This window comes from Pleurodeles waltl, chromosome 6 (genome assembly GCF_031143425.1).
Source record: "Pleurodeles waltl isolate 20211129_DDA chromosome 6, aPleWal1.hap1.20221129, whole genome shotgun sequence".
Lineage (NCBI taxonomy): Eukaryota > Metazoa > Chordata > Amphibia > Caudata > Salamandridae > Pleurodeles > Pleurodeles waltl.
The window spans coordinates 103,781,464-103,794,008 of record NC_090445.1 but is presented as its reverse complement, the minus strand read 5'-3'; the positions used below and the strand labels follow the sequence as shown (position 1 = coordinate 103,794,008).

General features: G+C 45.1%; 1 protein-coding gene across 2 annotated transcripts in view; it reads right to left on the bottom strand.

Moving 5' to 3' along the window:
• The window catches only part of MED1 (mediator complex subunit 1), a 489,425-nt gene that overhangs the window by 423,723 nt on the left and 53,157 nt on the right, over positions 1-12,545 (bottom strand). For both annotated transcript variants that reach the window (XM_069237453.1, XM_069237452.1), the window contains exons 5-8: positions 5,447-5,501; positions 4,605-4,737; positions 4,240-4,268; positions 3,467-3,538 (exon numbers count right to left, since the gene is read on the bottom strand). In XM_069237453.1, the coding sequence (XP_069093554.1) occupies positions 3,467-3,538; positions 4,240-4,268; positions 4,605-4,737; positions 5,447-5,501 (289 nt within the window). The remainder of the gene's footprint in view (positions 1-3,466; positions 3,539-4,239; positions 4,269-4,604; positions 4,738-5,446; positions 5,502-12,545) is intronic.

The window sequence follows — 12,545 nt, the reverse complement described above, 5'->3', positions numbered from 1 at the left end:
CATCTCTCGGTTTGTGGCAGGCTGCTAAAACTAGTCAGCCTACACAGATAGTCGGTTAAGTTTCAGGGGGCACCTCTAAGATGCCCTCTGGGGTGTATCTTACAATAAAATGTACACTGGCATCAGTGTGCATTTATTGTGCTGAGAAGTTTGATACCAAACTTCCCAGTTTTCAGTGTAGCCATTATGGTGCTGTGGAGTTCGTGTTTGACAGACTCCCAGACCATATACTCTTATGGCTACCCTGCACTTACAATGTCTAAGGTTTTGTTTAGACACTGTAGGGGTACCATGCTCATGCACTGGTACCCTCACCTATGGTATAGTGCACCCTGCCTTAGGGCTGTAAGGCCTGCTAGAGGGGTGTCTTACCTATACTGCATAGGCAGTGAGAGGCTGGCATGGCACCCTGAGGGGAGTGCCATGTCGACTTACTCGTTTTGTCCTCACTAGCACACACAAGCTGGCAAGCAGTGTGTCTGTGCTGAGTGAGAGGTCTCCAGGGTGGCATAAGACATGCTGCAGCCCTTAGAGACCTTCCTTGGCATCAGGGCCCTGGGTACTAGAAGTACCAGTTACCAGGGACTTATCTGGATGCCAGGGTCTGCCAATTGTGGATACAAAAGTACAGGTTAGGGAAAGAACACTGGTGCTGGGGCCTGGTTAGCAGGCCTCAGCACACTTTCAATTGTAAACATAGCATCAGCAAAGGCAAAAAGTCAGGGGGCAACCATGCCAAGGAGGCATTTCCTTACATTAGGTGACTCCCCAAAACCAGAAAGCACATTCTCTGGGCCCAAGAAGAAGGAGGACACCGAAGAGCTACGAAAAGCCAGACCTGAGGAAAAGCTATTGACTTGGCCCAACCCTGCCTGCAGTCCTCAACAACTCCACCCAAGATGATGACTCCTCCAGGTGCTCTGCCTCCAGAAGCCTGGGTGGACTGCCTGCACTTCAAGAAGGACCAGGGCATCCGGTTGAGTAGCGGAGCTACTTCCCTGCAGGCGCCCAAGAAGAACCTTGAGGACTCTCAACTGCCAAAAAGCTGACACCAGAAAGCACCACAGATTCTCTGGACCCAAGGCGGTGGCCACCGAAGAGACGCAAAAAGCAAGAACTGAGGGGCAGCTACTGACTTGGCCCCAATCCTGCCAGCCTGCCTGCAGTCCTCTACAACTGCACCAAAGACGACGATTCCTACAGGAGCTCGGTCTTCAAAAGTCTGGCTGGACTGCCTGCACTTCAAGAAGCACCAGGAACGTCCGTTGAGTAGCAGAGCTCACCCAAGAAGTACCTCGAGGCTCCGGATCGCGAAAAAGCAGACACCGGAAAGCACCACTGCACCCGTCCACGCCAGCCTGAGTCGAAGTGGGCCAACATGTGAGTGTGGTCCCCAGTCCCTCCAGGACATAAGCCCACCTTGAGTTCCTCAACTGTGGACTCCCCAACACTGCCTGCGGTCTCATTGTTCAGAACCCTTGTACCGTGACCTTCTCCTGTAACAAAGAACCGCCGCCTCAGGACATCCCTGCACCCTGCCGTCCTGAACAGAGGTGAAGAGGAATAAAGGTGTCCCTACGTCCTCAAGCATTGCAAGACTGACTGTTTCCCATTGAAACCAATGGGACACCCAACGTCGTAAAGCACCTCTGCACCTGGATGCCCCAAAGCTCCCCTAGGTGACCTGTTGGTGCTGCTTTTGACAGTACCCGTACCTACCCTAACTCCTGAAGTGGCCGTGTACGTCGCTGCTGAATACCTGTCTGCAATACATTTTTTTTTCTTCGTAGGATTGCATTACTACCTTAGAGACAATTCAATTATTTTGCCTGTTTTCTTCAAACTGCATCAGAATTCTTGTAATGGTATTTTGGTGTTGAAACATAATATAAATAAAAGTAACAATTTTTCTAACAATTAGTCTCGAGTTCCTTCATGAGTGTGTCTCATTTCTTGCTTCTGTGAGTACAACAAATGCTTAGCACTACTCTCTGCTGAACCTAACTGCTCGCCCCACTACCACAGAAGAGAGCTTTTGGGATTGTCATTTGTAACCCGGAAACCAATAAGGGTTGCCTGGACTATCTGCATATTGCCCCCATACATTGGTGAACTACATAGATAGTCAGAGCCCTAAAGGGACATTAGGCTAAAGAATAGTCAGATACATTGGAGTAGAGTGGGGTGCAGTTGGGGTAGATTGTAGTGGGGAGATAGAAGTTGGGAAGATTGGAGTGGAATAGAGTGGAGTGAAGTTTGGAGTGGGGTAGATTGGAGTGAAGTATGTAGATCGGGATGGAGTGTGGTAGATTGGAACAGGTTTGGATGGATTGAGGTGGGGCAGAGTGGGATAGACTGGAGTGGGGTAGAGTGGAGTAGATTAGAGAGGGGTGGGGTAGACTGGGGAGGAGTGAAGTGGGGTGGATTTGAGTGGAGCGGTGTAAATTGGGGGAGAATTAAGTGGAGTGTGGTAGACTGGAGTAGGGTATCTTGGAGTGGAATATATTGGAGGTTAAGTGGGGGTAAGTGGTGTAGATTGGAGGGGAGTAGAGCGGAGTGGTGTATCAGAGACATAGATTGGAGGGGCATGCCGTGGAGTGGTGCAGAACTGAGTGACGTGGTGTGTCAGACTGGATTGGTTTGTCAAAGAGTGAAAAGCAGTGTCATAGAATGGAGTGGTGTAGAGAGGAGGGAAGTGGAATACGATACAATGTAGTGGCGAGTATGCATGGTGTGGTAGTACAGTGTCATTACAGACAACATATTTTCAACTGAAATGACCACTACATTTGCACAGACATGCAGTTTTATTGTGTGCACACAATTTGTAGAAATGTCATCATCTAATGTGTTGACGTGTTTTGAAGGTATTCAAATACTTTGTTTCCAGCACATTTCAGAATTCCAAAAAAGTCTACTTCATTTGTAATTTCATAATTCTGATATTCTTGGCACGTAATTTACAGATGTTTAAATGTTGCTGTGTGCTGCAAAAAACATATTCCCTTTCACATCCAGGTTGCCACATAAATTCTCTCACTTTGAAGTGAAAGAAAAGTAAAGAGGGGAGTTTGTATAAGAATACAGTAAATAGGCAAAGCACCACAGGAGGGACAAACACAAGCTGGACAGCCTAACGTAAAGAAAGCCAGCAACTGTGAGTTACAAGGCCGATGGTAAGCAATGAGTGAAATGCATTCTCAGGGAAGCTTTAAGAATGTTCACAAGAGGTAGTTAACAAATCAGACAGCTGTGCTGTCTGGTAGGCTTCGACCTAAAATTACAAAAAATACAATGCTATGTAAACTAATTTATTACAAAAATGTTTATGCTTATTTCCACTAGAGATACTAAATAATGCAAAAAACTGATGCACATGCCCTACTGTTAGAGACGTACATTCGCAGATTTGTTTAATACACCGAAATCTAGAACACTTTATTTAGCAAACAAAAGTAATGCATACTTGTCCCCAGGAAGTTTGTACAAATTAACAAGTCCCTTCAAGTGCTGTGAGAATTCCTCAAAGTTCTTTTCTCTGAAAAGGAGAAAAACAAAGAAATATAATACCAAGCACACCAGTGCCAGCACTGTGTACACAACCAACATAAGCAGACAAGAATTCTTAATGAACAAGAGTTCCAAGGAAAGAGATAATTTTAAATAGATGACACTGACACAACCTGACTTGCTCAGCCTCGCATTTTCCATGCAGACTGAATTACAAGCCCATGAGAAGCACTATCCTTTAGGGGCCTCCTCAGAGGTACCAATACAGTTGCAAGCTCTGTATAGTAGAGCAGATCTGTAGGAACAATTTGCTATAACACTCAAACGTGACAAAATATTTCTACATTGGTGAATTCTCTACAGTGGGATAGGGACAGAGGAAAGCAATGCACTCTTCTCAAAAAATATAATCCCCTTTCCCTCACATCCTTAATACTGCTCAAGAGGCCAGAGATGTAATTTTTTTTAGAGAAAGCCTAAATGTTTACAAAGTCGAGAAACTAAGTCAATTGACCCCACCACCAAGTTCTGATGAAAAACATGCTGAACTCAAAGATTTAAAAAAAAAATAAAAAAGCAGAACATTAATAAAATGTTTAAGAAAAGTACCCCAGCACTGTGAAAGGCTCAGGGAGTATAATAATGTTTTTCCTGTAAAAAGGATGTATGTTGCTTGAGAGGTGTTAAACAAATTTGTAAATGAGGCGAAAAGAAGGGCAGCTCACTTGCCTCAACTGCTGCACAAGCTCTGGACAGCTCTGAAAAAGATAAAACATGGAAAAAATGGTAAATGATTTAAAGAATTGAAATATCTTAAAGTGCCTTGTTTGAATCTTACTATATTGGAAGATCAGCACAAATACCTCATTAATTGCTTAAAAATGTGGCTCAGAACCTAGCAATATTCAACTTCTAAAAGATGGCATAGTGGCTTAGTGAGGAAAAAATACTTTTCCCACATACATCTAAACTGCAGATATGCCATATTTACTAACTCCATGATCCCAATACATCTCGACTCCAACAAGAAACCAGAAAATGTTACTCACTCTCCAGGTATACACACTGGATACCTGATCCCTGTATGAACTTACCACTGGAGTTTCTCCATGATGGGCTACTTTGACGTCACAGAGAAGACCGGCAGGATCCAGCTGGACTTCCACATAGAACATGTCAGAGGTGATGTAGCATTCCGTTCCGTTAGCACTGAGATGAGAACTGAGCCTTAAACAAGAACCATAAAATGCTATTATAATAAAAGCCTGCTGGGTTTTAAACACTGCTTAATGTCAGCAACCAAACTCTGTGTCTTGCACACTGCTTAACCTGGTGGTAATCCAGGGGATGTAAGACAGGGGCCTACTTTTTCTTATGCTATAAAGCAACTTGTAATGTAGTGGGGTTCTGGCAGTTATCATAAAAGGTCTTCACCCTAAAAACTTTTATGAAATCTGCATCAAACTGGTTGAGCATCAGCATCCATCAGTCTTGTATGGTATATCGTTAGGAAACTCTACTGTGGCACTCACTTTACTATTGTTAAAAGGCTATCCTTTCCATCAGAGAAAAAAAAGAAAATCACTGTCTGAAGGATAAAACATCCAAGTCCACACTAAGTCATTTGTTCACTGCCCCCAGCTCTACCAGTCCATGGCAAAGAACTGAAAAGGGCACCTGTCAAATATGCAGTTGTATGATGCAAATAAAAAGTAATGCAGGGCAAGAGAACAACCTAAAAGCTACCTTTAAAATACTAAATTATACATTCTAGGCACTAGAAGGATAAAGGAAATGGATTTTTTTCAGACTTAAGTGCCGAACCCTAATAAAAAGATGTGGACACTCAAAATGAACACAGGTTTCCTTCATTGCAAATCTAAGCAACGGTGGGTTAAGGATCCCTCAAATAGATCTATGAATAGAAGAAACTCACCCGTTCTGTCTTGCAATGGACTCCAAGCGGTCAGTCATGGCAGACAAAGAAGACACTAGTGATTTAAATGTGAAACAAGAAAGCTCAGTTTCTAAATAGAACACAGTAGAAATTAGGATTTGTATAGATTAAAACATATTGACATTTATTTCAATGTCCATCCTAGCACGATTTCTACCTGTCGATGTCCACATCTTAGTTATTTTGTACGTTATAAACATTTCAAAACCCAATTTATGAAAACTAAAGAAACACGTTCTGCTTGTAGAGAGAAAAGGCCAAAACTCAAAAGAGGGAAGAACTGTGAGACATGAAACTCATAACATAATAATCATTCAAAATCTACAAGTCCAGATGCTTACGAAGGAGCTAGGTGTTAGACCAGATAGTTCAAGACTATCCCATCAAATAAACAGCCTATACAGAACTTGAAATGTATCTCACACAATGCTCAAACAAGAGTAAGAATCCTATCACCTGAAGGCCTGGGCATATCGTTTGGGATCAGGGACGACAAATTTTCATGTTTATTTTGTCCACTGAACAAGTAGGCCTAATCACCTGCAGCACGAAACCTTTACCTGCCAGTTCACAGTACCACCTCTTGGATCTACGAACAAGCATGGTTGGCAGCTAAGTTAAGATTTATATCTGCATGTAAAAGCTATTTGCATAAATGGTTCATTAATGCACAGCTTTTACTAGGTCTCGTGCTCCAAGGAAATGAAGTGAGCTCAGCTTGCATGGTTGGCAATTGCTGCAGTATAAAAACATGTAGTCACGTATGCAGTATTAGTGATTGCTTACTTTCAAAATCAAATGTATACAAAAAAATTCAACTTACAAAAAAATTTTGCTAGACTACGGTGCAATTTTAGATACAATTTCTTTGAAGTAAAACATGCCTGATGCATGCCATTATTCCCCAAAAAGCGTTTAATAATGAAATATCAGTGTAAATCCACTTTCAGCAAGATTACAGGAAACATAAAAATAAACAAGCATTAACAAAGAGCAATAGGTCTGGCATTAGTGGAAAGTCAGTTGCTCTGGCCGTTATACCACATCTTCATCATCACATCCTATATATAATGCAGTGGCAGTCAAGATTGTATAATTATAGTTTGGACTTTCACAATTTCAGTATCGGCTTTTGAACCTCACTACAGCCAAAACGGTTGAATGGATTTACATCATATTTGCCAGAACCAAGAAAGTGTGCTTTGTGTGATGTGGTGTAAATTCGTTTAGTAGTTTGGTGTGAAGTTAAGGTTTGAAATTTATATCTATCTAAATGTGCATGTGTGGATTTGCTCATGCAAAAATCCATTAAGCGTTTACAAGTTCACTTTCCCCCTCAACCACCTTTTTCCCAACCCCGAAGAACATCTACTTCTGCCCCTGAAACGAGTACATTTCCAACCTTTTTCAATATGGTAAAAGAGTAAAGAAGAGCTGGTGAAAATCCTTAAAACATGCGTGTTAGTAGGTTTTCACAGGCTCAAAGGCATTCTGTAGAAAGGTGGCAAAATAATTAAATTGCTATAGTAGACCTTGAAATTGCTATTATTCAAGCCCTGCTATAGTATTAGCCATGGCATAATCAGAGAGGCTATTATAAGAGTTCTTACATAATTAGATCGGTGTCATAATTAGTCGCTGAAACTGTATGGCACTAAAGGGCCAAGTTGATTTTTTTTGTACAGGACAAGTAGGTTTAAGAAGCAACCTGCCCCATGAACATGTAGATATTTTATTAAATTCCACATCCCTGCAAAGAATACACCTGAGACCAATTTAGATAAAATAACATTTATTTGTATATATGTTTCAAACCCAAGAACTTCGTAATCAGGTAAGTAGACTTTTAAGCATAAATATTATGCAGTTTCAAAAATAGACGGTGCAATTTTCAGAGTTCTTGCAATGTTATCCTACTGGTGAAAAGCAACGTTCAGCAAACAGGGTTAACAACGACTTATGAAGCCAATCTCAGGAAGGTAAAGTAGTACTGGGCACTGATCAGAAGCACACCAACAGGTCACATCGGGTGCCACTGGGTCAGTAGGGTGGAGAGGTGCAGTAAGGCGTTGAGTGCCCAATGGTTTCCCACGGGAGTTTGGTCCTCGCAAACAAGAGGCAGCCTTTGGCTAGGAAGCCAGTCAGGGATGACTAGCAGGTAGGTCGAAGACCTGAGATGCCCACAAAGGTAGGTTGGGACACTGTTGGGCCTTCTCTCCAGGGCATGGGGCAACGGATGCAGAGGTGTCCTTTGCATCGGGTTTCACCGTCCAGCAGTACTTGTGGTTAGAGGGTTCTGCGTGCTGAGGCTGCAGGCATCATCTGGGAGTCCAGCAGGTGGTCAACTCGAACTTAAGGGAGCCGGGGGGACATCTTTGGCACAGGTGGCCCTCCTCAGTTGCTGACAGGTGCAGTGATTGCCGTCGGAGTCGGCTTTTATCTCACCACCTGGCTGTAGGCGAGGAGACCTGCGGGCAGGGGCTGCAAGCGACTCTGATGAGTCCCGGAGGGGTGACACTCGGGCTCTTATCTGGTCAAGATTGTTAGGTGCATTGCCAGGTGCAGAGGTCACTTCAGGTGTTGGGTCCCCCAGGCTGCAGAGTCCTTGATGGATACTTTCTTGCTCAGCAGGTCCACTGCTAATGAGAGTCTGAGTCTTTTTAGAAGGCAGACAGGCTTCCTGGGTTTCTTGAAGTTGCAGGATGAGTCTTTTTGTGCAGAATTCATTGAGTTCAGCAGGCAGGCTGGAAGGGCTGGTACAGAGTCAGCTGCTTCTTGTTCTGCTGGGTTGACTCTTCATTGTTCTTCTTCGTAGGTGTAAGGAAATGCCTCCTTGGCATGGTTACCCCCTGACTTTTTGCCTTTGCTGATGCTATGTTTTGAATTGAAAGTGTGCTGAGGCCTGCTAACCAGGCCCCAGCACCAGTGTTCTTTCCCTAACCTGTACTTTTGATTCCACAATTGGCACACCCTGGCACCCAGATAAGTCCCTTGTAACTGGTACCTCTGGTACCAAGGGCCCTGATGCCAGGGAAGGTCCCTAAGGGCTGCAGCATGTATTATGCCACCCTAGAGACCCCTCACCCAGCACAGACACACTGCTTACCAGCTTGTGTGTGCTAGTGAGAACAAAATGAGTAAGTCGACATGGCACTCCCCTCAGGGTGCCATGCCAGCCTCTCACTGCCTATGCAGTATAGGTAAGACACCCCTCTAGCAGGCCTTACAGCCCTAAGGCAGGGTGCACTATACCATGGGTGAGGGTACCAGTGCATGAGCACTGTGCCCCTACAGTGTCTAAGCAAAACCTTAGACCTTGTAAGTGCAGGGTAGCCATAAGAGTATATGGTCTGGGAGTCTGTTTTACACGAACTCCACAGCACCATAATGGCTACACTGAAAACTGGGAAGTTTGGTATCAAACTTCTCAGCACAATAAATGCACACTGATGCCAGTGTACATTTTATTGTAAAATACACCACAGAGGGCACCTTAGAGGTGCCCCCTGAAACTTAACCGACTATCTGTGTAGGCTGACTGGTTCCAGCAGCCTGCCACACTAGAGACATGTTGCTGGCCTCATGGGGAGAGTGCCTTTGTCACTCTGAGGCCAGTAACAAAGCCTGCACTGGGTGGAGATGCTAACACCTCCCTCAGGCAGGAGCTGTAACACCTGGCGGTGAGCTTCAAAGGCTCACCCCTTTGTCACAGCACTGCAGGACACTCCAGCTAGTGGAGTTGCCCGCCCCCTCCGGCCCCGGCCCCCACTTTTGGCGGCAAGGCCGGAGAAAATAATGAGAATAACAAGGAGGAGTCACTGGCCAGTCAGGACAGCCCCTAAGGTGTCCTGAGCTGAGGTGACTCTAACTTTTAGAAATCCTCCATCTTGCAGATGGAGGATTCCCCCAATAGGATTAGGGATGTGACCCCCCTCCCCTTGGAAGGAGGCACAAAGAGGGTGTACTCACCCTCAGGGCTAGTAGCCATTGGCTACTAACCCCCCAGACCTAAACACGCCCTTAAATTTAGTATTTAAGGGCTCTCCCTGAACCTAGAAATTAGATTCCTGCAACAACAACAAGAAGGACTGCCTAGCTGAAAACCCCTGCAGAGGAAGACCAGAAGACAACAACTGCCTTGGCTCCAGAAACTCACCGGCCTGTCTCCTGCCTTCCAAAGAACTCTGCTCCAGCTACGCCTTCCAAAGGGACCAGCGACCTCTGAATCCTCTGAGGACTGCCCTGCTTCGACGACGACAAGAAACTCCCGAGGACAGCGGACCTGCTCCAAAAAGACTGCAACTTTATCCAAAGGAGCAGCTTTAAAGACCCCTGCAATCTCCCCGCAAGAAGCGTGAGACTTGCAACACTGCACCCGGCGACCCCGACTCGGCTGGTGGAGAACCAACACCTCAGGGAGGACCCCCGGACTACTCTACGACTGTGAGTACCAAAACCTGTCCCCCCTGAGCCCCCACAGCGCCGCCTGCAGAGGGAATCCCGAGGCTTCCCCTGACCGCGACTCTCTGAAACCTAAGTCCCGACGCCTGGAAAAGACCCTGCACCCGCAGCCCCCAGGACCTGAAGGACCGGACTTTCACTGCAGAAGTGACCCCCAGGAGTCCCTCTCCCTTGCCCAAGTGGAGGTTTCCCCGGGGAAGACCCCCCTTGCCAGCCTGCAGCGCTGAAGAGATCCCTTGATCTCTCATTGACTTCCATTGCGAACCCGACGCTTGTTCTAACACTGCACCCGGCCGCCCCCGCGCCGCTGAGGGTGAAATTTCTGTGTGGGCTTGTGTCCCCCCCGGTGCCCTACAAAACCCCCCTGGTCTGCCCTCCGAAGACGCGGGTACTTACCTGCTGGCAGACCGGAACCGGGGCACCCCCTTCTCTCCATTGAAGCCTATGCGTTTTGGGCACCACTTTGAACTCTGCACCTGACCGGCCCTGAGCTGCTGGTGTGGTAACTTTGGGGTTGCTCTGAACCCCCAATGGTGGGCTACCTTGGACCAAGAACTGAACCCTGTAAGTGTCCTACTTACCTGGTAAACCTAACAAATACTTACCTCCCCCAGGAACTGTGAAAATTGCACTGTGTCCACTTTTAAAATAGCTATTTGTGAATAACTTGAAAAGTATACATGCGATTGAAATGATTCAAAGTTCCTAATGTACTTACCTGCAATACCTTTCAAACAAGATATTACATGTTAAATTTGAACCTGTGGTTCTTAAAATAAAGTAAGAAAATATATTTTTCTATAACAAAACCTATTGGCTGGATTTGTCTCTGAGTGTGTGTACCTCATTTATTGTCTATGTGTATGTACAACAAATGCTTAACACTACTCCTTGGATAAGCCTACTGCTCGACCACACTACCACAAAATAGAGCATTAGTATTATCTCTTTTTACCACTATTTTACCTCTAAGGGGAACCCTTGGACTCTGTGCATGCTATTCCTTACTTTGAAATAGCACACACAGAGCCAACTTCGTACACGTAGGTATTCAGTAACTGAGTTCTAGGTTACAGGGGTGCCACCAAAATTCTCAATTTACAGTTACAGGGAGTACCAAGTGGTAGCCAATGGGCTGACCATCTTTAGGGTGACTACACCCTTCATATAACCACTTCTGCTGGGAAGTGGGCATCACCTTAACCCTAGTGGCCTAATTCCTTCCAAACAATAAGGGGGAATTTGAAAAGTAGTATGCACTTCAGCTCATCCAGTTTAGGGGTGTGACTGGCATGAGAAGGGCACTCCTCTTAATTTAACTAATGTTCCCTCCTGTGCTGCCGCCAAAAGTGGGGTCAGGACAGGGGGGTTGGTCATCTCTGGCATTTGGAGGGACCTGGGTTGCATTACAAAGGCAGCAAGGCCTTTGAAGCTCCCCGCCCTGGAATGTCCATCGTGCCTGGGAGAGGAGATGACACCTCTGTCCAGTGCAGGCTTTTGTCTCCGGCCCTCGAGAGCGCAGACTCTCACTTTGTGGTGGGGGAGGAGGGGCAAAAACGGGTGTGTGGTGGCTGAACTGGTCAGGACCAGTCAGTCAACACACTAGTAGTTGGTAAGTTTTGAGGTGGCACCTCTATGGTGACCTTTATGAGCAATTATTAATAAATCCATCACTGGGTTCAGTGAGGGTTTATTCTTCTGAAATGTTTGATACCAAACATCCCAGAATGCAGAAAAGCCATCATGTAGTGGGGGAACTTGTAATGAACAGTGTTCAGCATGTGCATTTAAAATGGCTTCCCTAGACACTTACTACGTATGAGCATTGACAAAGGCCAAGCAGGGGTATATCTACTCATGCAGATATACCCTCACATGTAATATAATGGGGCTGTAAGGCCTGCTTGAGGGGTGACTTACATATAATGCAGTCAGTGTTTAGGGTACATGGCACACAGGCTGTGTGCCATGTCATGTTTTCAATTTTGGAAGCACTGTGTCATGCAGCCTGCAATGGCAGTCTGCATTACGTTGGTGCTAGGTACTGCACCAGAACCCAGCTCCCTACAAAAATGCAAGGGGGTTCTTGCATTTTGGGAACCTCCTTTATTCTTCCCCCCAGCCCCCTGCGTGACAGTCCACCCTGAAACTTCCCATGTACAAACTAGTCAAAAAGTGCATCTTTTTGGAATGTTTCAGGGAAATTTGTCAAAAGGTGCCCACATTACCAGGACAAACACTTTTTCTATGGAACAGATGACTAGATTTACCTAATGATGAATGCCACTGGGTAATATATATTTTAAACTCTAAAAAAGAAGCTGACACTGGATTAGCTTGAGCTTGTGAGGTTTATTACACCATGCGGCCAACCATGCCATATTTTGGCTACGACTGTAGCCCTGGTCAAAAACAGAGGCTCCATTTTGTATTCCTTTTATATTGAAACCATACACAACAAAAAAATTAAGTAAATAAAGAATTAATTTACTGATGATCATTAAAAGTACTCAAGTAATTCCAGAGTACAGATAATTAAAAGCTTGTCACTTTCGATGTATGAATTGCAATAAGAAAAGCAATACATTGCCGTATAGTTACACACTATTATATTACA